General features: G+C 48.0%; 1 protein-coding gene across 4 annotated transcripts in view; it reads left to right on the top strand.

Annotated features, from left to right (window-relative positions):
* MICAL3 (microtubule associated monooxygenase, calponin and LIM domain containing 3) overlaps positions 1–24,490 on the top strand; it is a 162,273-nt gene that overhangs the window by 53,720 nt on the left and 84,063 nt on the right. For all 4 annotated transcript variants that reach the window (XM_057703524.1, XM_057703522.1, XM_057703526.1 and 1 more), the window contains exons 2-9: positions 14,686–15,024; positions 16,525–16,732; positions 18,547–18,663; positions 19,076–19,177; positions 19,705–19,860; positions 20,835–20,935; positions 22,962–23,219; positions 23,575–23,690. In XM_057703524.1, the coding sequence (XP_057559507.1) occupies positions 14,761–15,024; positions 16,525–16,732; positions 18,547–18,663; positions 19,076–19,177; positions 19,705–19,860; positions 20,835–20,935; positions 22,962–23,219; positions 23,575–23,690 (1,322 nt within the window). In that variant the 5' untranslated portion in view covers positions 14,686–14,760. The remainder of the gene's footprint in view (positions 1–14,685; positions 15,025–16,524; positions 16,733–18,546; positions 18,664–19,075; positions 19,178–19,704; positions 19,861–20,834; positions 20,936–22,961; positions 23,220–23,574; positions 23,691–24,490) is intronic.

Raw genomic sequence — 24,490 nt, 5'->3', positions numbered from 1 at the left:
GGAATAAGCCAAGCCCATCTGTTTGTGGCATGAGGCTGTCAGGTGAGGAGCTCAGGTTCTCTAGGGCCTGGAGGCCAGTTACCCAGCTTGTGGTTTATTTGGATCCCATGCCTTTTCCCTCCTAGCCATTTGGCCATTTTATTACTCTGTCAGCACCTGATTACAGGGTGAGCAGGAATTTTGGTGAAATTAAAATCTTGCAGTATGGCCATTTCTCAGCGGTTCCATTTGAAGAAGGAGAGGTGGTTAAATAATGATTCCTGTTGTCTGTATATTCTCTGAACTCTGTATCCTCTTCTGCTTTCTTCCCCAAATTATCCAGATGATTGAAAAGGAGGTAAACGTATTTCCCTGCCTTCACCCCAAATGCCACTCTATGCAGTTGGATTGCAGTATATGGAGCAGGTTTGGTTCACTATTTGATTATTATTAACTTCCTCTTCAGGAGCTGTATGCTTCATGATGGCAAAGATCTTGTCCACTTTCACTGTTGTATGTCAGTGCCTGTCACACACTAGGTTGTTAAAAAACAAACTTGCTGTTTGAGAGATTGAGGCTTTAACGTGAACAAATGGGTTAAATTGCCCCACAGGAGGTAGGCAGTCAGCACAAAGAGAGGCTGCCCTTTTGAGGTCATCCTAGTATGACATTTGTTGAATTCCTGCTGCACTCATACTGTGATTTGAGATACTCTGGGGCTTCTGGTCAGATGTCTTTTGAAATATAAGGCTGCTTAGTTAGGGTCCTTTAATAAGGTCTTTATGTCTGATGTCAAGTATCTGCATCAGATACGTATTTAAGTTGAATCGATACACTCACTTTTTCCTGTCCCGAGTGAGTGATATTTCTGAAGGTGATATACTCAGTCTGTACCCAAAAGGGGGAACTGAGAGGGTGAGATGCACCCAGATCACTTGGTCATGCTCGGCATTGAGTGGTCCTGACTATGGCTGAGGCAGGGAGGTTGTTCAGATCACAAGAGGGCAGAGGGCATTCCTCATGAGGATGGCTTCCTGGAGGCAGACCTGCCTCAGCCACAATGGGCGAGAGGGTCAGGCAGTAGGTAATGCCTGGTGATATCCCCTAGGGAGCACCTGGGTTCTCTCAGATGTTAGATTTCAGGCCGTGGAGCAAACCAAAGTGTTTGCCTTCTGTGTACCAGAGCCAGCAGGTCAAGTAGCAGTGACTCATGCCTGTGAAAACTTGGGCAAGGGTTTTAGAAAATCCAGTGGTGGATAAGGAACAACATGTCACCTGAAGCTCGCCACTGCTGGACCAGAGAAGGATGCCGAAGGCAGCCCTTCACCTCTCAGCCATCAGGTGCTATTGGCACTTTAGGACATGCGCAGATGTGGAACAGAGCCTTTAGGCCCTTTGGGGGCTTTACTGCCTAATCTCATTTGGTGTTGAATTGAGTGAAGATTATTCTTCTGTAGAAAAACTTTGGTAGGTTGCTGGCTTTGAGCCCAGAGTAGTTGGAATTTTAGAGCCCAAAGGTCTCATGCCAATTGGTTTTTGGTAACTGGTCTTTGGGAGAAAAGAAACTCAAGTCTTGGCTGTACTTCAGCACCCCCTGGACAGGGTGGGGGGTCATCCCCAGGGCAGGGGTGGCATAAGTAAGGAGAAGTTGTGGGCTGTGCCCTTTCAAAAGCCTGCCAGAGTATAGCTTGGGGAGTTTGCAGTATCCCTTAAGCTTAAGGAAATGAAACTTGTTATTATTCCCTTTCTCTGAATGTTTTATTTCTCCCTCATGAAGGAGTTAGGGCTGTAGCTGCAGGAGTGATGGTCAATGGTATCAGAGCTCATGCCCTCTTAAGCTAACTGGGAAGGGAAAGTATATTCTATAGAGCTGGTTTAAGACTAGCCTTCTCAGTTTATTTCTGCTTTGGAGAGAACAGCTGTGATGGTCTCCAGGAAAATAGTTGGAAAAAGTCATGGTCTTGGAGCCAAATAGCCCCACTGTCTTCTGTGGCCTGGAGCCAAGGCAGATCTGGTTGGGTTTGCTTGGTGTGTGGGGTGGAGGCGGAGGGGTCGTCATCTGCCTTGTTGGAGATTTAACATCTCTTTCCTTCGTTACCTGCCAGTCTGCTGAAACAGTTGCGTCTCACTGCTCCTGTTTTACAGCCGGTCTCCCCAGAAGAAGCATACTTTATCTCCTCCTTCCTTCCCTGTTTCCATCTCCAAGAACCCTGTGGGCATCTGGTAAATTTTTTCCTTTGCACTGTCTAACCCTTGGGAGCTTGGACATCACAATACCAGTGACCAGTGATCCTCTAGTATCTGAAAAAGGTAAATACTGTCCTGAAATGTGAATTGAAAACAAAAGTCCTTTTCTTAATTGAGAACTGTCCAGAGATACCTTAGGGAACTCAGCTTTGGCCACTTCCTTGTCTCTCTCTCACCCCTTAAATCAGTAACAAGTTAGTAACAAACACATCATCACACATACGTTTTCTTCTTTCTGTGTTCTGTGACGTTAGACTCTGTGGCCCACGTGAGCCTTTTGTTTCTCTTTCTCCTCCTTCTGGCTGTCAGATGTACTGAGCACAGATGCAGAAATGAATGACTCCTCCTGCTGACTAGCGCCCCCCAAGCTGACGGGCAGACAGACGTGGGCTGTATTCCAGTGCAGTGACCAGTGTGGAAAGGGAGGAGGGATGTGCTTAGGTGAGAAGGAGCACAGAGGGGCTGTGGTGGTGGGCGGAGGAAGGCTGTGCTGTGCTCGGGGAGCAGCGTGACCACACTTGAGGTGCATCTCAGAGGCTGCAGGGATGACTGAGGACAGGCGGGAGCAAGTGCTGCTGCTAGACCTGTGAGGCCTTTTGAACCTTGCCAAGGCCTTGGATTATTTCCTAAAAACAGTGGAGGGCTGTAGCAGATCACGTTTGAGGCAGGGGATCGCATTTGCTCTTTAAAAAGAACACTCAGGCACTTGTGTGGGGGATGGATTGGAGGGGGCTTAAAATTAAGAGGCTGTTGTAATGGTCCCAGCTAGAGATCACAGGTGCTCCCCCCAAGATACTGGTAGGGAGATGCTTTATAAAGCAGAGGTCCTAGAGAGTTAGAATCAACAGGTCTTTGCTTTGGGTTGATCAGATTGCAGGGTGAACACTGAGAAGGGTCTGAAATGACCCCCAGTTTCCATCGGTGGGTGGATAGTGGCAGCTCATGAGGGGGTGAGAGCTGGGGAAGGGAACAGAAGTGCCCCCTGGTGCACTCCTCAGTTTGAGGTACCTGTGGGATGTCTGGATAAAGATATTCCTTAGTGTTTGGATCTCAGGAGCAAGGTCAGCAAAGATAGAAGTGTAGGGGTGGTCCAGTCTGTGAAGAGAGGGGCAGCTGAAACAGTTGTAGCTGTTTGAGGGAGCTGAGCAGCGTGAGAACAGGAGTGGTTGAGAAGCAGGAGACAGAGCCAAGGAGAGGAGGGTTTCCAGGAAGAGCAAATGAGAGGGAACAAGTGAGATAAGGAGTGAAGTGTCTGAGCCTTTAACAGCGCCCTTGGTGAAGTGATGGGGACAGAAGCCAGACTGAGAGGGAGGGGAAAGGTGACGGGGCCTCGTTAGGAGGTCGTGCTGTGGGGACAGCTGGGATAGATGGCGCCCTCAGGAAGCAGGAGGGAGGGGCTGGCAGCCGGGAAGGCACACAGGGTAAGGGGTGTATGTATGGGTGTATGGGAAGATGGCAGAGACCCCAGCATGCAGGCTGGGAGGGAGGAAGAAGTTTAAAATGTATGATGGGTGGGTGGTGGTGATGGTTGCACAGGACGTGAATGTACTTAATGCCACTGAGCTGTGCACTTAAAAATGGCCAAAATGGGGGAAATATTTGATAGTAGATGGAGCCAGTTTCACAGGAGAACAAAGGGCCTCTGGCGGGACCCTCCTCTGGGGCAGGGAGACGCGAGGACAGTGAGTGGGGGCTAGAAAGGGGAAGGTTCAGCCTCCCGCTCCTGCGGGGGGCGGGCATTGAGAGTGGATGGAGTGGGGATGGTGTGGGGGGCCTGAATTCCCTGGGTGGTACAGACCCCTGCACCCCAACCCCAGGCTGGAGGGAATGGTTCGATGTGGCCACATCAGTCTGCGCTGCTGACTTTTTTTCCTTCTACAGTTTGGAAAAGTCCCATCTCCATCCCACTTCTGAAGCTGGTGTTTCAAGTGTCTAGCTGCCTGTTTCTGTCTGCCCCCTCCCTTTCCAGATAATCTTTGGTCAGCCTTGTTAGAAGCTGGTGGGTGGGGCAGCTTTGCTGTCGGCCCAGAGTGAGGAAACGCTGCCTTTGCACACACCCTGGCTAATGACAGCAGCATGGATTTCTGACACAGTTTTTAAACACACACACACACACCTTGGATTTAGAAAGGTTATGGGTGCTTCACTTATTTTTGGTGGGAGGTGGGCTGGGAGCTGCCATGTGGCATTTCATGACACTGATACACTCTTCTCTGGAACCAGATTCTTTTCATGGGGGCAGTTACTCTGAAACTATTTAGCTGTGAAAACAAAGCTGCCTCCAGGGCTTGGCTCCTGTCCAGCCCTCCTCTCCTGCTGGCATGGGTGCAGGGGCCTGCCGGGCCTACCTCTGGAGGGAGGGCCCAGAACAGGTGTGGCCATGGAGAGGGTGCGGGTCCCCTTGTAGGAGTCCCACATCTGCATATTCTGCTCCCAACCTGGTGGTTCTCAGCCCGTTTTCATTTGATACGACTTCCATCTCACGTCCCAACAGAATTCTGCCTGAATGCCCGATGTCACCTGTCTATTCATCAATTCAGGAGGTAGTTGTGCGCTGCTCTGAGTAAGGGTGTGTTCTGGGTGTGACGATTCAGCAGAAAGCCAAGTGGCAAAAATTCTTGTCCTCTTAGAGTTCACATTCTAGAGAGGAAGACAAACAGTAAATAGCATTTATAGTACGTCAGATTGTGGTGAGTGTTTTGGGAGAAAACAGGGAAAGAGGATAAGCTGGGTAGGGGATCAGTTTTAAATGGTGTGGTCAGGGAGGGCCACACTGAAGAGGTGACACTTGAATAACAGTCAAGGGTGGTGAGGATGCATCACACACCTGTCAGCTCCTTCAGAGGACTGGCTCCCAGAGAGGCAGGAACAGGTTTTCCCTCTGTTCACTGTGTTGTTTCTAGAGCCTAGAAAAGTGCTCGGCACACAACAGATGCTCAGTAGTATTTTTTCAATGTGTGACTGGGTCTGGGGGAGAGTATTTCAGACAGAGGAGCAGCGAGTGTCCAGGCTAAGGCTAGAATGTGTCTTCAGGGCAGCAAGGAGGCCATTGTGGTCAAGGGGATGAGCAGGGGGGCCGCAGTAGCAGGAGGTGAGAGAGGCAGGGGCATGGGGTGCGGATCTCATAGGGGCTCCCCCTTTTTCAGGGGGGTCCATGAGCTTTACACTACTTTCACAGTGCTACTAAGCTGGAGATACTTGCCTTTTCCCCTCTTGTCTGCTCATGAGTGTACAGTGGATTTTTCTAGAGGCTGCATGATATGTGATACTGGAGCAGATGGAGTGCAGGAAGCAGACATGGAAATCCAGCTGTCTTAAGCCAGACATTGAGGAGATTTGTAAGACATTATCACCCTAATCACTAAATTTTTATTTTGGAAAAGATTTTATGAAAAAAATGTTAATTATGTTACTGTGTAATGGATTATTGTTTTAAAGTGAATTAACATTGAAATTTTTCTAAGTTTTAACTTCAGATGCAGTAAGTATTGATAGATCTTTGGATTTTTAATATTTGTAAGAGTATAAAGGAGTCCTAAGACCAAAATTTGGTGAAACACTGTTCTAGGGCCTTATAGGCTATTGTGAAAATGCTTGCTTTAATGGTAAGATGGGAGCTGAATCAAACAAGATGAGAATTTAGTAAAGATAGTTAAAAGGTCCCAGAAGGTCTTGAAAGCAAAGCACATAAATATTGGACAGGGCGCATTTTAGAAGCGTCACGTTAGCAATAAAACTTGGGGGTTGTTCTGTACAGTGGTGTTGGCAGCGAGGGGCACATTCTGGTCAAGCTCTTTTCTTTATGGTTGGGGCTTACATTCTGCTGGAGAAAATGGACAAATAAGTCACATACATAATGTCAGGCGGTGACAAATGCCTCAGGAAAAATAAAGCAAGGTGAGGGGGTAAAGAGAAATGGGAGGTGGGTGTTCTTTTGTTGGCGGGGGGGGTGGTCAGGAAAGGATTCTTTATTAAGATGGTGTTTGAGCAAAGAAAGTCCTGAAGAAAGTGAGAAAGAAGAGAGCATCAGCAGGGAGAATGGGAAGGCAGAGACCTGGGTGGCTGCTGCCAGGGGTACTTGGTGAGAATTAAGGAGGCCAGTCTGGGGAGAGTCTAAGGAGAGTGGGGGACGGGAGTGGGGCAGGTCACTCTGGGCCTCAGAGGCCGTTGTGAGGACTCTGGATTTAACTCTGAGCTGGCAAGCTGTGGAGCCTTAGAGCAGAGGTGTGGCCTGATTGGACTAACATTGAGAGACTACTCAGGGTGCTATTTATTGTAAAGCATTCGGGGGAGGCAGGACTGGGACAGTGGCAGCAGGGAGGGGCTGTTTCAAGAACCCAAGTGAGGCATGACGTGACTTTGATGAGGGTGGGTGATGAGATGGCAGAGGGAGGTTGGATTGGGCCTGTATTTTGAAGATGGAACAGACAGAAGATACTGAAGAATTGACTATGGGATGTGACAGAAATTAGCATAATTCTAAGGGTTTTAGACTGAGTGGCTGGGTGGATGGTGGTGCCATTTGCTGAGATGCAGAAAATACTGAGGAGGAAGCAGGCTGGGGACTGGAGTGGGAATCAAGGTTGTGTGAGATGCTTGTCAAATTTCCAAGTAGAAGTGTCAAATAAGCAATTGGTCTTACAGGTTCAGAGGAGAGAAAATAGATATTTATGCACCATTGACAATCTCTACCGTAAAATGGTACTTAAAGCCATGAGACTGGAGGAAATGAAGGGCAGAGTTTTTTTCTTTTTTTTGGCTCACGGGCTTAGTTGCTCCGCGGCATGTGGGATCTTCCTGGAGCAGGGATCGAACCCGTGTCCTCTGTATTGGCAGGTGGATTCTTAACCACTGCACCACCTAGGAAGCCCCAAGGACAGAGTTTTTCAAAGTGGGTTGTGTCTCATTAATGGGTCATGGAAGCAATACAGTGGGGACCAGCAACTTTAAAAAATGAGATAGAATAGAAAACATCAGAATATTTCAGTAGTAAAGATAACTTGTGACATTTTCCAAAAATTATATTTACATAAACATATATATAGAGAGAACTGTGTATATGATTTAAAAAGTTTGAAAGCCACTGATGTTCAGGGAGTAGATATAGATTGAGAAGAGACCCAAAGACTAAGTGACCCTGTGGCCATCTCAACATGTGAAGGGTGGGGATATGTGAGGGACCAGCAAAAGACACAGGAAAGTAGCTGTAGAGGCCAGAGGAGGACCCGGAGGGTGGTGTCCCAGGGTGAGAAGAGGGGTGGGCTGTGACTCAAATTGTGGATTGGTGGAGGAAACTAGGCCTGAGAATCGACAGTGTGGAAATCACTCGCGTCCTTGATGAGATGTTTCCGTGGAGCAGTAGGAATGACGCCTGATTGTTGTAGGTCCCAGAGACAGTGGGAAAAGAGGAAGTCATGACCACAAGCACAGACAGTGCTTTTGGGGAGTGGAGTAAACTAGTCAGAGGAGAAGGGGACAGGGCAGGGTTTTTAAAGATGAGAGGTTTCACGTCAATGGGAATAGTTCATTTTGGGGGAGGGACTGATGCAGGAGGGGAGGACCAGTGCAGGAGGCAGTGTGTGTGGTTGAGTAAGGGATGGGATCAGTGCACAGGGGCAGGGTTGCTTCAGGTGGGCATGCTCATCGTCACGGGAGTTGGGGAGGCAGATGAGATAGGTATCGACGTGGTCCTAGGAGCTTATGGAAAAACACTGAGGTGAAGAAGCTGAAAGCCATGTCAAAAGAGAAATAGTTGAAGGAACTGAGGAGAACCTGAAGATAGCAGATATTTGTTTGGCTTGTAAAAGAGGCATAATTTTGTTCTGGATACTTCGAACAGGTAAATTTTGGACTATGGAGTAAAAAACTATGGACAGAATGACTTTGGTCTTCTACATAGAAATTGTGTCCTTGAGAAATTAACATTTCAAGGTGCTCAGAGATGGTGAAGACCGCTTCATGAGGTGGAAAGCCGCTTGTCAGTGGACTGTCCGTGGAGCTGTTTGTGTGTCGTGGACAGTTCATAGCAAATGCAGGTGTGGGGTGGCTGGTCACACTGGGTAGTCCTTCAGATCGTCTTGACAATCGTATATTTTGTGATTCATGGCAGGTGGTAGTAGGCAGACCAGACAGCGGAGAAATCACAGATTCGGTGCCATGTTAACCTGTTGCCAGTGGTTTGTGTGTGTGTTTGTTTTATTTTCTTAATTTTTAAAAATTTTTGACTGCATTGGGTCTTCATTGCTGCGTGCAGGCTTTCTCTAGTTGCGGTGAGTGGGGGCTACTCTTTGTTGCGGTGCGTGGGCTTCTCATTGTGGTGGCTTCTCTTCTTGCAGAGCACAGGCTCTAGGTGCGCAGGCTTCCGTGGTTCTGGCATGTGGGCTCAGTGGTTGTGGTGTATGGGCTTAGCTGCTCCTAGGCACGTGGGATCTTCCAGACCAGGGATAGAACTCATGTCCCCTGCACTGGCAGGCAGATCCTTAACCACTCTGCCACCAGGGAAGTCCCAGTTCGTGTGTTTGGACAGTGGCTCAGACCTTGGGCTCTGCATACAAAACCTGGCTATGCCGCTTTCCTGCTGTGTGACCTTTAAACGTCTTTAAGCAGCAGTTTCCCATCTGCAAAAAGCAGGTGGTAGATTGTGGTGAAGGTTGAGATGCAGTGTGGATCTGACCACTGGTGACTATTCAGTGTCAGCTGTTTCCACTGTTACCGACAGTCCTTGTATCTTTCCTATTTGAACATCTGAGTTTGGCTGAAACTTGCCAACACGGGTCTTATCCTTCAGCTCCTCCCACCCAATGCCATTGTCACATCTGGAACAGGTGGAGTGGGGAGGGTGAAGAGCGAGGGAGGGACAAAGGAAGTTTCACAACATTTTTCTTTCTTTCAAAAGACAGAGCTGTCTGAGTTCTCTCCTCCTGTTATATGAATAGCCACCTGTTTAGTGGAGTATAACCTTTTGTTGATGGGATTTTAAACTACTAGATAATAATGAACACTCCTGCCTTGACTGGGTCTTGCTGTGCACCTGGCACTGCTAAACATTTTGCATTCATTACGTCAGTTCCTGAAAAACAGGAACTTTACTCTGCAGGTAAAGACACTCTTCCTGAGACACTGGGGCTGGGGCCTTGTTCTTTTTGACTCTTTGTTTTCCTGGGTTATTTGGGCCAGGCGTTGGCGTTTGTGTCAGCAACAGCCATTATGTTTACTGGTGTTTGGTTCTGACTTGGACTTTTTAGTGTTTGCTTGGGGTAACAAAGGCAGAGGTCATTTCTTTTTTTTTTTTTTTTAAGTGCAGTTTTAGATATATTTTATTTTATTTTTTTGACCCTTCAATATTTTATTGTTTTATGATCCCATTTATATATATTTAGAAGTTTTAATCAAGTGTAGCTGATTTACAGTGTTGTGCCAATCTACACTGTACAGCAAAGTGACTCAGTTATGCATATATATATAGACACATTCTTTTTTTATATATATATTCTTTTCCATTATAGTTTATCACAGGATATTGAATATATATAGTTCCCTGCGCTGTACGTTAGGACCTTGTTGTATATCCTTTCTAAATGTAATAGTTTGCATCTACCAACGCCAAAACTCCCAGTCCATTCCTCTCCCTGTCCCCCTCCCCCTTGGCAGCCACGAATCTGTTCTCTATGGGCAGAGGTAATTTCTGTCTGTCTCATTGGTCAATTGGGTTGGTGTTTTCCCTGAAGAAAAAGGTTGCTATCAAAGAAAGTAAAATAGAAGTTTTGAGAAGATACAACATTAGGGGTTGGCGTCTTTCAGAATTGGAGACTTGGAAGAGAACCCAGAGGTCATGGTCCAGGCTCTTCTCAGACCCATCTAGAGTGGGCTGTTGCACGGCCAAGAATAAGGCAGTGCAAGAGCCCATAACACAAGTGCTACATTCTTGCTAGTTGTGCTTCCGTATCCAGGCTGACTGTGTGGCACATTAGATAGAACGCCCCTCTGTAACACCCATCCACTTCTCCTCCACCTCCCCCAGCCATGCAGAGACCCCAGACAGACTCCCACGAGGGGTTTTTTTCCCTAGTCAATGCCACGGAAACTAGAGTGTTTCCACTGCAAGCCAGACTGAAGCTGCAGAGACCTGGTCCCCGCCCTAAGGTGGTGGAGGAGAGAGCTGGTCCAGTCATGTGCTGTGGAATCGCAGGTGTGGGTGAGGACCAGTGTGTGGGACTATAAGAGCAGACCCACAGGCTGGTGGGGGAGGGTGGGTCATGGGGCTGGTTTCTGGTGTCCTCAGCATCCCGCTGAGTGACCATTTGATGCTAAATAGTATGGAAAGTCAGAAGAACTGAGGATGGAATGAAGGCAGAAACAATCATGAGAAGGACTGCTTTCCTTCTTGTATTTTGAGCTTGCTTCCTTGGGACCCAGAGAACCTCATCTCGGCGCCATGAGAGATAAGAGGCCTTTGGGACAGGAGCTGGGAAGCAGTTGGGGCAGCAAGGAGTTTCATTCCCGGACAGTCTGATTTAATCAGCTGCCCCAGGCGAGGGACTCAGTGAACCCATCCATAGATGTTGGTGGCCTGAGTGGCCCTTTTGCACAAAGACTGATCAGGAACTCAGGGAGTTTGGCCGCTATGGTCCTTGTTTCTGCAAAACATGAAGGAATCTCTATAATCCGAAGTGCATTTGTCATCTCAGTTTCCTCCTAATGACATTCTAAAACATGCCTTCCTATCTGCCTTCCTTCTAAGGTCTGTTTAGACAAGTAACGCCTCTGACTGAGTGGGCTAGGAAGGGAGCATTTTGTAGATTCCTTTGTAAGAGTCGGATTTGCACGTGTACTGGTATATTAGTGGTGCAGTGGCTAGGGAAAAAATTAACCAAACTTGGCTCTAATTTCATACTCTTGATGTATAATTCTTATTTTGTTTTTGATTCTCTTTCTTTTTTCTATTTTTAAGGATAACCCCCCCCCCACCCAAATAACCACCCATCTATTCTAAGAGCTAGAGATTGAGTGTTCTTAAACCAACAGTGAGTCAGTGACAAACTTTTACTCTTATAAATAGAAACATAAACTCTGTTCCTGCATGTACTTCATAGGCTGTCTCTCTAGCACTTTCCTCCACAGCCAAGGAATGTTCTTCTGAGTCAGCAGTCAGCTGCCGTGGGATGGAACACACAGGCCATTGCCGGTGGCAGAAATCACACCGACTCCCAGAGACCTGGCCTCACCTCTTCCTTGTCCCTCCTCGGGCTCCTCACTTCCCTTGTCCCTTCCTTCCACACCTTGGCTTTTCAGTCCCCAGGATTTCTGGCACCTTCCAGCCAGGTTTCCTGGTCTGTAGGCTCCTGAGAGTATGACTATTGATTTTTCCAGGCTACTGGGTCCAGGAGAGGCTTTCAGGAATGAGGGCATGAGGGCGATGGCGGGATGGCTCTTCTGCCACTGCCCAGCCACTGTCAGCGTGAACTCAGTGCCAGGTAGTCCCCAAGCTGCACGAGGCTGTCCTGTCAGCAGAGCTGCGGGACAGACACGGGAGTGTCTTCCTGCTGGGGCCACTTGGCCTGCAGAGGAGGAAAGCTGAGGCAGCCCGAGGGAATTGATCCTGTGTAGTCTTACCTCGGGTGCCTGTCGCATTGTCCCAGGAACCAGCTTCCCTCTGCTTATCTGTTGTCATTAGTGACCTGCGGGTAGAACTCCCTTACACTGGGCACTTACTCCACCTGCCGCCTGCAAGCAGGCTCTCTGCAGCTGTCCAGGAGTGGCTGAAACCTGTTCATTGAAAGTGTTTTGCACCAGCAGAAGGATTCGGGGCCAGTGATTAATGAAAGTGTTCATCTGTGGTGAGGTTTAATTTGAGCAAATGCTCAGCTCTTTGGAAGTAAATATATGTTTCCCACAGAGTGGGCTACAGCCAACCAAGGGAATGTTAGCCCACAAATCAGAATTCTTCTTTGAAAATAAATGCCAAGACTCTTTTAGGGAGGGGTGAGACAGGGGAAAGGCTTTTAGAAATGCATGTTGCAGGATCTTCAGTGTGTTGGTGTCAGCTAGAACACGGTGGTACCTCGGGCTTCAAATCCTGGGAGGGAGTGGAAGGTGGCTGCTGCTGTTCAGGAACAAAGAAAAATCATTTTCTTTCTTGGTGAGAGTTGAAGACATCAGAGCCAGTGTGTTCAAAGCTTTCTAAACACTGTGACTCTGGTAGAGTCAGCTGTGCACACAGGTAGGGCATGCAGGGGCAAGACCACAAACGCTGTCTCCTGGCCACGCAAGCAAAGCGAGTAAAGCTACAGAGGTCCCCACAAGGGAGGCAGGAGGCAAAGAGGGCCCCCGACGGGGCAAACACCCTGGGACCTTTGTTTCTAGTTGTTACTACCTTCCTTCTGCCTCTGGATGAACACATCTGGTTTTTTCTGCCACTTACAAACCATCTTTTGACTACCTGCAATTTCTAAGTAAAGCATTGGCTTGTAAGGAAAAGAATGGGCTCTTTTTAGAAACTTTAAAATATTTCTCTTGCTGCTCAGTGCTACCTAGAATAAACTTTTACTTAGGAGTAACTGAAGGTTAGTTCCAGCTAATTCCATTTCTTGCTGGACTCTTGACTGCATGGATATTGGGATAAGCTGTGTTTTTAGCAGTGTGCCTAGGAGGGGTTGTTGAGTTAGTGATGTGAGAAGCCAAGTCAGTGTGTTTCAGGTAAAGAATTACCATCTTCGAGTCGACAGAACGTGAAGAGTGTTGTATCTGTTGACACAGAAAACACAAGGGGAAAATGGCAGTTCATTGTATTTAGGTACTGCCTTCTCTCATGAAACCACCCATACCTCCAGTTGATTTGGTTTAATCTTATCATACATGGTGAGGTGTGGAGAGAAGCAGAATGTTATTCCTACTTCCCAAGGGGGCTTCTTAAGCCCTGTAAGAGCTTCAGGACGGGATGTGGATCTCTTCTGGATCTGGGAAGGCAGGCAGATGGTCTCATCAGCACATAGTTTGGTGGCTTCCTTTGCCTTGGGGCTGGTTCACTAAATAGTGGGTCACTTCTCGCTTCCCCCTTCCACCACCACCCCCCACACACAGTAGATCAGCAGCTGCCTTCCTCCGTCCCCCACCATCTCTACGAGCGAATCCTCTTTAAAGCAGAGCTCTGGTGCAGCCCTGTTTGTCACTTGGCGGAAAGTCGGCTGGAGCCCCAGGAGTGAGTCCTGTGGCTAGGAGGGCTTTCTCACACTGAACTCAGGTCATCCACTCTCACCTCATCTTACACGAGGGAGAACTGAGGCAGTGACTGCTTCCAGGTCATGCAGCCCGGGTCCAGTACGTGTGGACCCAGGGCTGCGGTATTGCTCGTCTCGGTGCCCTGCCCTGCTTCTCTGCTCGTCCTGTTCTGGCCTCTGGCCCTTTGCCTCCCACCTCCCAACAATTCTCAGTAGTGATGATAAGTAACCGTGGTCCCAAGGGAGGGAGTGGGTGAAGGAGTGCGTGCGGCGCCCCCTGCCTTCTTGAAGCTTCTCCCAGCTGGTAGGTGTTGGTAGGTGTTTTTGATAAGTGGGAGGTATAGACAGCATCATTATTGCTGTCAGGTTTCTTTGTGGACAAAATGGAATGGCTGTAAAGTCCTCCTGTCTGCCCCCTGCCATCTGTCTGGCAGGACTTCAGTCTCTAAACCCCAACCTTAGCTCTTCTCTTAGACTCTGGCGCAGCCCTGTGGTCCTCTCAGACCTCTCCTGCTGTGCCTCAGGAGCTCTTCAGAGTCTGCCAGCCCCTCCCTCGCTGAGTCCAGATCTGTACCAGAGCCCAGGGCTCCCCTTTTCCCATGACACCCCTTGTGTGATGTGGCCAGCCTTCATAGGTCAGCTACCACCTGTGTGCTGTGCCCCCTGAGCCTCACACTCAGCCGACTGCCTAGTGAGCCCCTCCACTAAGCAGCTCAGCCGCAGCAGGGTCCCCCCAACCCCCATAATTAGTGTTTCTGTTTGCAATCCCGTTTACTCAATGGGAATCATTCCTGACGCTTTCATCTGTGAGAGTCCCTTGCAAGCCTTCCAGTTTACTTCCTTTTCCACGTCCTACGCTTCCTCCCTGCCTGGCTGACACTACTTCACCCTGAGACACTCAGCTGTCATCCCTCAGAGGCTCATCTTGGATGAGGACCCCTCCCTCACGACGTAGGTGCTCTTCCCCTGTGTTCCCACATCCCTTGAGCCTTTCTCTCCGACACTTAGCAGGGCACATCTGACTTTCTGTTTACCTGCAGAACTGTAAGATCCTTGAAAGCAGCCGTGGTCTTCCTTATCTCTCCACCCATGGTGTCTCAGATGGCGCCTGGAATGTAGACGGCTGGTAGCTTATCACGTTTGTTTAACTCTTAGAAACGGCACTCTGAAAAGAGTTCTGTCCCCTAGAAGATGTTTCTAGATACAAATATGAATTTGCTAACCATTCCTTTTTCTTTATTAGATTAACGTGACTGCGTCAGGTGGATCAACCGCCCTCCCACTGCCCCGGTTGTCAGGGGCCTGAGAGTGGGGAGACATGGAGGAGAGTAAGAATGAGGCGACAAATCGCGCTCACGTCCTCTTTGACCGCTTCGTGCAGGCGACCACCTGCAAGGGGACCCTCAAGGCCTTCCAAGAGCTCTGCGACCACCTGGAACTGAAGCCTAAGGACCACCGCTCCTTTTACCACAAACTCAAGTCCAAGCTCAACTACTGGAAAGCCAAGGCCCTCTGGGCAAAGCTGGACAAGCGAGGTAGCCACAAAGATTACAAGAAGGGAAAGGCCTGCACTAACACCAAGGTAGGTGCGGCCGCCCAGGCCCTGGTCACTGACCCAAGTACACAGCTGGAGAGGGAGAGGGCATTGGGTGGAGGTAGCTCAGGCCACAGCCTAGGGAGGTTCACACCACGTTGGAACTTTGTGGATCCACTACCCGTGTTCATTAGACTGTTCCATGCGCCCCATTCTTATTCTGTGGGTTCACATGGGAACATTTAGGGTTTCAGCTACTGAGAACAACCCTGAAGTCAAATGGTGTAGGAACTGTTTGATTTTGCTGCTGCTTTAATTGAATCTCACACTATTAGGAGGATGCAGGCCACTGAGAAGAGAGGTAGCCAGGCCCTGTCAGTGTCTTATCTGACCATGGTGGCCTGGTGCTTGGCAAAGTCATCATTCCAGACTCAGTGTCTGCTAAGATGTATAGAGTATTTGCCAACTTGGGGATTTTCCGCAGGCTTCAGACCTCTTTTCATCCATTTTCCAGAAGTTTGTTTTCATAAGCAAGGGCTTTGTAAACCAAAGTATTTCTTTTGCTTTCTTCAAAGTATTTCTTTCATCTAGAGAAATAGAATTTCCATGAAACAGGTAGGCCTAGGCAAAGACCTGAGACGTCCAGTCACCTGTGCAGGGGGAGGTCTGGGGAGTGGGGGAGGTCTGGGGAGTGGAGAAGGTATTCATTTCCTGCTTTCCTCCTGATATAAGAGCACTCCCTGTGAGAAGTTAGGAAAAGCTAGCAGGGAAATGAAATTTCAGATGATTTTATGACAGTTGTTACTGTCCTGTCATGAGCCTTAGTTTGCCCTGTGTGCATTTGTATTTGGGTAGATACTCATCCACAAAATTCAGGTAATTCAATGGTGTGACTTTTATGAGTGTGCTCTAGAGTTTTATTAAGAATAAAAGGAATTTGGAGACAGAAAGACAGTGCATGTCTTTCTTCTGAACGTGCATGCAAACTAGTTAAGATAAGTGTGTGGTCTCACCCTGAGTACTTCTCTAGAATATGTATCTTCAAGGTCATTTCCCTGGATTTTCAGTCTGAAGTTGGTGATTTTAGAACTCACTTCAGCACATAAAACTTTGGCTCTTGAAAATTACCTCCTGGGAGTCTCTCAAGTGGTAGGTCCATTCCAGGACCCTAAGATTACTTGGCTATGTAGTTAATGATCTCTGTGTCCGTAGACAGAAATCTGCTTGACTTACAAACCTTCTGAAAGGTTTTCTTCTGTTGGTGAGATGTGAGAGGTGATCTTTATACTGTGTGTTGATATGATGACTCAGGTAAACATGATCTGCAGGTGCCTTGTCTGAGTTTCTGTGCAGCACTGACAGTTAAGTCTTCTCCATCCAGAGTGCTCACAACTTTTGTCTAAAGCCCTGCAGGTGCTCCACTCTGACCCACGTGGATTTGGAGGTCCCTTGATCATGGGAGAATAGCCCTATTGGGGGGCTTTGGGGAAAGGTGGTTTTAAGCTCAAGTGGTGCTGCCTTTGCCCTGAAAGCAGCTGTGTCTTTCAGTGTCTCGTCATTGGAGCTGGCCCCTGTGGTCTCCGCACAGCCATCGATTTATCCCTATTGGGAGCTAAGGTGGTGGTTATTGAGAAACGAGATTCTTTCTCCCGCAACAATGTCTTGCATCTCTGGCCGTTCACCATACATGATCTGCGAGGTCTGGGTGCCAAGAAGTTCTACGGCAAATTCTGTGCTGGAGCCATCGACCACATCAGTAAGTAAAACCAGTTCTCGTGTAGGATCCTGCCCCTACCCTCTACCCACTTTTCTGGAGAAAGAGGCAGGAAGATTACCTGAGGAATTCATACTCAGAAGCCCTATGTGTCCTACCATCCTTACTATCTATTGTGTAGAAAACACACTCAGCTTGGAGTTAAAATTCCTGCCCTCCAATGGTTCTGTAACCTGAGATCCTTAACTACCAATGTGTCTCCTACAAAATGAGTTAAACTTAAGGAATTCTAAGGTCCTGAGTGCTTACTGAGCACTGGCAGTGGGCAGGAAAGGATTGGGGCCAGGCTAGGAAACATACCACCAGTTTAGGCTTTGACCCTCTGGTGGCTCTTAGTCCAGTGGGAGAAGCGTGAGGTGTGTGGCTTGCTGTGATGTGCTAGGTGGGTACTCTCCTAATGTGGGAACAAACTCTCTGGGGGTGGTCCTGGGGAACCACAGTGATGGAAGAAGCGGACTCCTAGTCTGGCTGTGAATGGCCAGTAGATATTGGGATTCCTTTGGCCAAGTGATTCTCCTGAGGGCCGCAGCGCAGAGTGCTCCTGCTCTCCTGTCCCCTCCAGGCTCAGCGTGGGCCTGTGCTTGAGGCAATCGTAGTTAATGCAGACAGCGCGTTTGCTTTTGTGCCACTCTGAAAAGTGGTTCAGAACAGACTGTGTCTACGTTACAAAGTTGAAGTCTTGTCTGTTGATCATCATTAGTGATTGCAGGGCAGCCTTATCAAGGAACTGTTGTTCTGAGCTCCTCAGATGTGTGCTGTGAACATTCAACTACTCAGCCTTTTGCTCTTTGAAACAGTTGTGCCAGTTTATCAAACACTGGCCATCAGATGCCATATTCCACTAGTAGTGGAAGCACTCTGGTTGGGCTGTAATGTGTAAAGCATCTTGGAACGCAGTTGTCTGCAGGTATAAAACATGTGCTAGCAGGGGATTTAATGAGTCCTTGGGAGTGTGACTCGGAGGGTGGAAAGTGGGGGAAATAGATGGCTTCCTGGAGGACTAGCATGTATTCCTAGCACATTGGTTACACTTTACAGGCAAATTGGTCTTAACAGAGGACTGAGGTCATTAAATCAGTGGACTTGTCTGCCTTGTGTATGGCAGGATTTGTCTTGGAGCTGAGAGGGTTGGGTCCTACATCAGGGCCCAGACTTTCAGTGTACCTGAGGCTGTTGCCGTGTCTGGCACCTGGGAGCTACTCATTGGACTCTGAACAAATAAATACTCTCACTGTTTTAATGAGCAAGATTTTCCATCACTTGAGCCTTAGTTTCTGCAGCTATAGACCAGTGATGGGAGGGGGAGTGGTAAGAGACTGAGGTTGGGTTGAGGGAACCTCTCTTAGTGTATACAAGTGTGTGCACTTCAGTGAGGGAACCGGATGAGAGAGAGATGCCGTGGACAATTCAGGAAGCAGTGCTGCCTTTTGTGTCCAACTGGACGCACCCCTGGGGGGCCCATCTTCTGCTTCCTGTGGTGAGGCCTGTCAGGACTGCAGATTCTGCTCGGTCATTGTGGCTCTGACTGTCAGAGCTTTTATTTGTTTGGGACACCCAGTCCAAGAGGTGGGCATGGCCCTGTGTGTCTCTCTAGAACATCTCTTGCACTGAATTGTATGTGCTCTTGAAAAAGAAAGAAAGACGCTATGGAATATGGCTCAGAAAAGCCTCCTGCTGTAGGTGGCTTTGAGCATTCGGAGAAACTGCATGGGTGGGTGGGGGCAACTGGAGCAGTGATGCTGACTGGTCCTCTCTCCCCTGTGGGCCCTCACTCGGGTAATCTTCCTGTTCACCAGGTATCCGTCAGCTTCAACTAATACTTTTGAAAGTAGCCTTGATCCTAGGCATTGAAATCCATGTCAATGTGGAATTCCAAGGACTTGTGGAGCCTCCTGAGGACCAAGAAAATGAACGTGAGTGGACAAATGAAGGAGATATAAAAGGGCCTTGAAGTGGTGAGAAAAGACAAGACGAAGGGAGGAGACAATGGGAATCTGCGGGTTGTTTTCAGAGCTTGTTAAAGGGGCTTCTCCATTTGTACAGCCTGTGTATTTGGAGGAGCTTGTGACTTAGTGAGGAGGCCTCCGACATAGTATTAGGACATTACAGGTGCTTGGATTTGTTATAGAAAGTTGTGGGGTGGGGATGTTCCTTTGTGAGCCTTTCTCAAGGTTTCTTTTTTTCTTTGCTTTGTATCCCATGCTTTTATGCCTGGTGTGTTTTTGGTGTGGGGTTTTGTGCAATCTGCACACCTGGGTATCTAGAGATGTCTTAGATGTATGAGTGGGTCTGGGTAATGACCTTCATTTTGACTTTGGTCCACAGGGATAGGTTGGCGGGCCCTGGTACACCCGAAAACCCATCCTGTATCAGAATATGAGTTTGAAGTCATCATTGGAGGGGATGGCCGCAGGAACACCTTGGAAGGTACGGGCAGTACTCCTTTCTCCTTTGCCCACTTCATGCAGAGGAACCCTGCTGAGAGCTTGTGTCTTCAGAGACCCCGCTCCTGAGGATCCTCATACATGCACTGCCTATGCTGGGTGAACAGCAAGTCCTGGCTTTGCCCTGCCAGCTGGTACTTGGGCCACTTCTCCAGGGCACTGGGAGACAAGCTTCTTGTGAGCAGGGGCACTGCAGGATTAAACCTAAGTTATTAAAGCAGATGGCGTCCCCTTTTTTTAAACAGACTAACTCATACTGAGTACTATTCTGGTCTGCCAGACTTCCAGGCGTGTGTTAGTTGTGGGTGACTTTGACGTCTTTCCAGGGTTGTTACAGTCTTGGGAGGTAAACACATTATTTCCAGATAGAGGAGAGTTGTGCTAAAGTTTTCCCATTGATTTCCGTCCCTCACATCCCCTAATGTCTTCATCAGCACCCCTTTTGTTTGATGTCATCTTTCTTCTTCTCTAGCCAGCTTTTGCCACCTCTGAAAATTTCTTTTCCTCCAGGATTTCGTCGGAAAGAATTTCGTGGCAAACTGGCCATTGCCATTACAGCAAATTTTATTAACCGAAATACAACAGCAGAAGCCAAAGTGGAAGAGATCAGTGGTGTGGCTTTTATATTCAACCAAAAATTTTTCCAGGAACTGAGGGAAGCCACAGGTTGGTGTCGATGCTGCCACAGCAAAAAGGATAGAAATTTAAATACTACTTGTGATCTTTCTCCTGGAGGGTTTGGTAGGGTGGGGGTCATCGGTGTCACTGCTGTGCTGTTTGCTCCTCTGCTCCTACTTCACTGCTGTGCTTCGTTCTGAGGGCTGTGCTTTCCGTGTCTCTGTCTCCTACTCTGGTGTCCTTTGTCCTCGTCACAGGGACTGGGCTGCTCCTCCTGCCTCCCCCTAGCTCTCCTCCAGCCCTTCCCCCTGCCTGGCTGTGCATGGTGGTGCCTGACACAGTCAGCTGTTGGAGGGGAGCTCTGGTTTGTTGAGAACCTGAGTCTAGGTGTTGAGTGTGTCTTCTCTTTCCTGAGTTTGTTTGGTTTTGAAGTAAACTGCATGCTCAATAGAAATGAGATTGTTGTGTGATAGCTGTGAATAGCTAGATTCACTTAGACATTTTGCTGCAACAAAAATGTGTGGCAAAAATCCACTTATCTGTTTTCCAGAACATGGTTTCTTCCCGTTGCATCTATATTTCAGGTTAGTCGAATTAAAGAGCCAGTAGTGCACTCTGCTTCCAGGCATCCAGTTGTCTGTGCTGCTCATGAGAGTCTAGGAGATTCCCTGTAGCCTTGATGAGTATCAAAGAGGTTTAACCTGAGCACTGACTTAGGCCCTCTTACTAGAGGTTAACCTCTCCTTTCTTCCCATTCTGGTGTTTCTGCTTCCAATTGACCGTCATTGTCAGGATAACAGGGTATCAGGTGGATGCAGAGCAGTGTGAGTGCAGAGCTCCCCCTCTTTTCATGAACAAATGTGCAGGCAGTGAGGATCAGGCTCAGATGCCTTTTTTGTTTTCTCTTTCCTTGCCTGGAGTTCCACAGCCCTGGTCTCTGTGGACCAGTATAATTTTTCTGGCTGCCCTAACCCACCTTCATCTCAGCAGACCCTTATGTGCACGTGTGTTCTCTGTTGCAGGGATTGATTTGGAGAACATCGTCTACTACAAAGATGACACACACTATTTTGTTATGACGGCCAAAAAGCAGAGTTTATTGGACAAAGGGGTGATACTGCATGTGAGTTACGGATTTCTTTTAAACCTCTTTTTATGTTGTACTGGGTCATGTGATTACCAGAGAAAGAATTTTATTGTCTGATGAGTTTTTCCTGCAAGGAAATGAAAATGAGTGCCTCACTCATCTCCTGGGACCATGTACATTGTATTGCTCCAGTGTTTTTTAGTTTAACTTTTAAAAAAATCTTTTGTTATGGAAAATTTCAAGTCTGAACAAAAGTGGGGAGACTCGTGTAATGAGCCCCAGTGTGCCTGTCATCCAGTGTTAGCAGTTGTCAGCACACGGCCAGCACCATTCCAGGAGTACCCGGCCTACTCCCCACTCCCGCTTCGGGCTGTGCAAAGCAAATCTCAGGTAGCATTTTGTGCATAAATATTCATTTTAATTTCAGGTGATTCAGTTTGTGGTTATGGTGAATTCCATATATGACCAATTACTAGTTGGTTAATAGATCACCTTTTGGGAGGGGATTATAGAGGGAAGGGAGTTTGACCAAGAAGCAAAAATTGGTGTTTATGAGAGCCTGAGAACGGTTCTGGTTTTACTGCAGACATGGCTACAGAGGTCCAGGGAACAGTGCCTGGATCAGGCTATATTTGGACCTCTTCATGGTCTGACAGTGAGGGTTCTTGTTCACCCAGAGCCAGGGCCAGCTAAGCCTTTTTTCCAGATGACTAATTGTATGACATTTCCTGAGATAATGGTCTGAATATGGAATCAGAGAACCACAGGTGGATGGTTCCTTAAGGGGATAGTTCCTTAAGGAGAGTTTCTTAAGTCTAAGTGTACTTGGTCTTGTTGGTCTGGATTTGAGAATTACTGTCCCTGTGTGAGGAGTGGGTAGAAGAGGCACCAGATGTGCTGACTGAGGCCTGTGCAGTTCCCAGCACAGACTGGCAGCTGAATATCAGGGTGTCCTTTGTCTTTGTAGGATGACGATGAGTCAGGTGACTTCAGTCTGGGTTACGCTGCTGCCTTGTCTGTGGCCGGTGCTGGGGAGCTGGGAGCACCACCCGCAGCACAGTCTTCTCGCTCGTGGGCTTGTGTCTGTGTCTCAACTCCGTGTCCATTTATGCATGTGAGGAGAACAGAATAGAGCAGTGGGTATAGCCCAATCTGCCAAAAGCATGAGCAAGATATATTTGGCTGGATGCTTTATCAGAAAGAAATAGTGGTGAACCCATTGGTATGCTAAGCTAAGACTTAGAGCCCTCAGTGGCCACTTACGAAGTGTTGAACAAACAGTTTCCAGGACCGACCTGAGTATTTGTGTTTGGCTTTTACATCTTGTAGTGGCAGCTGAAAGTACCCTCAGGGACACGTGGAAAGCTTAGGTCCCACTTGAGGAGAAAGACTTGGCTCGGTGTGCCAGGAACCCCCAAAGCAGAAAAGGAGTTTCTAGTCCTCTCTGTGGAAAGCCCTTTTTCTGTCATCATTGTTTTTCTTTGTTGGTGGATTACTGTGGGGTTTTTCAGAATCTTGCGTATTGTTTTGAAAACTTCTGTTCCATTTTCAATGTATTTCTTCCTGGCCCCCTGGACTGCTATTGCCCCCATCTCCTCATCCCTCTGCCATTGAAGCTTTCGGGTTTTTGCTTTGGGTTCGATGAGTTACACAAAGCTGAGTGTCCCATGGGGGTCCGGTTGCTGCCCGGAAGATGGTGATTGCTGATAGTAGTCTGAACTATGAATGCTTTTTATTTTACAAAGCACCATCGCATAAGTCATTGTATTTGGTATTCAGAGCAACTCCGTGAGATGGAGTGGACTAGACTAAAGAAGTAGTGACTTGTTCCAAGTAAATGGAAAAGCAGGGACTTTGTTTCTCTAGGCAGCAAAACCTGTGTTCCTTTAGAAACAGCCTACCCCCTTTTCTTTTGAATTTGCGTAGAAGACTGATTTTGGAATAGGGAGGGGGAGGCTGCAGAACTAGGTTCCGTCTGGCACACGTGGTGTGGCTGTGGCCGGTGGACTCGGGTGCCCCTGCCTGGGTGTTTCCATCGAGCCTTTTCTCTCTCTGGAGATAGGACTACGCGGACACGGAGCTCTTGCTCTCCCGGGAGAATGTGGACCAAGAGGCTCTGCTGAGCTACGCCAGGGAGGCGGCAGACTTCTCTACCCAGCAGCAGCTGCCCTCCCTGGACTTCGCCATCAATCACTATGGGCAGCCCGATGTGGCCATGTTTGACTTCACATGCATGTACGCCTCTGAGAACGCGGCCCTGGTGCGGGAGCACAATGGACACCAGCTGCTGGTGGCTTTGGTCGGGGACAGCCTCCTGGAGGTGAGTATGGAGCAGCAGGGGAGGGGGCGGTTTGTCTTAGAGGCCAGGGTGAGGAGGCATCACAGTTAGGTACAGATCTGGGATCCCAGGCGGGGGAGTGAGTGTCTGCATCGTGGTGTGGTGTAGAGTCATACCCGGGAGCTGGGGAGGACTCCAGGCTGCGCGGAGCCCAAGCTTGCTAAGTGTGGGTGAGAATTCCGCAGGTTTTGTGACTTGCCCGTCTGCCAGGTTGTGAAGTAGAGAAGGGCAGGATATGACTGCTCTCAACGGCAAACACTTTCTTTGCTCCTTAGTTTAGTTTCCCTCTTTTAAAAGGTAATCTATGTTAGTTCTTTGTTTTCTGTCTCCTTCGTAGCCTTTTTGGCCAATGGGAACAGGAATAGCTCGGGGCTTTCTAGCCGCTATGGACTCGGCCTGGATGGTGCGCAGTTGGTCTTTGGGAAGGAGCCCCTTGGAAGTCCTGGCAGAGAGGTAACTGGAGCGGTGTCCCTCCACTATGAGATGGGGTGTCAGTGGTTTGCTCTTCAGGCAGAGTTCAGGTTTTTCCTTCCTTAATTAATGATGTTTTCATATTTAGGAGAGGCAAGGCAAGATATTCATAAAATCATAGAACCCTAAAGATTATCCAATCCAACTGATGTCCTCCTATCCCTTTCCACAGCAAATTTGTTGCTGACCAGTGGTATCTGAATCTTTGTGTAACATTGAAGGATGCTCTCTGATTCCTTTGTGACAGTTACATGAACAAATATGTGTAAATAGTGCATTGAATCCTCCTGTCCTTAAGCTAGAGAGACTTATATTAAGTGTGGTAGCAAGGGATGTACTAACATAAGAGAAGAAATTAAAAGTGACTTTGAATTCAAAGGAAGACACCAAACTGCTTGTAAACATTTCTCAAATGTCAGATATTTTGAAGCAGATAGTTGCAAATGAGGTAAGACCTAGGGTTTGCTTGCTGATAAAGAGCAAATGCCGTGACCAGAACTGGAGAAGTAGGATTTGCTGGATGAAATTAGTGATTGATATCATTTTTAAATCTCTTACCTAAGGTACTCTGGGTAAATTTGTGCAAAGTTTTTTTCATCAGTGATTTTTCTTAAACATTAAATACTGGCATACTTGATTTTCTTAAACATTAAATACTGGCATACTTGTCCAAACAGAGCACCGCAGTAAATTAGAGTCTGGCTTTGCTCCCTGCCCACAGCAGTGTACTTGCCCTTCTCATTGGTCTGTGGAAACAGTGAGGTAGTGGGAATGGAGGGAAC

The sequence above is a fragment of the Hippopotamus amphibius genome, chromosome 12, assembly GCF_030028045.1.
Source record: "Hippopotamus amphibius kiboko isolate mHipAmp2 chromosome 12, mHipAmp2.hap2, whole genome shotgun sequence".
Classification (NCBI taxonomy): Eukaryota; Metazoa; Chordata; class Mammalia; order Artiodactyla; family Hippopotamidae; genus Hippopotamus; species Hippopotamus amphibius.
This window is presented reverse-complemented; position numbering and strand designations above follow the sequence as displayed.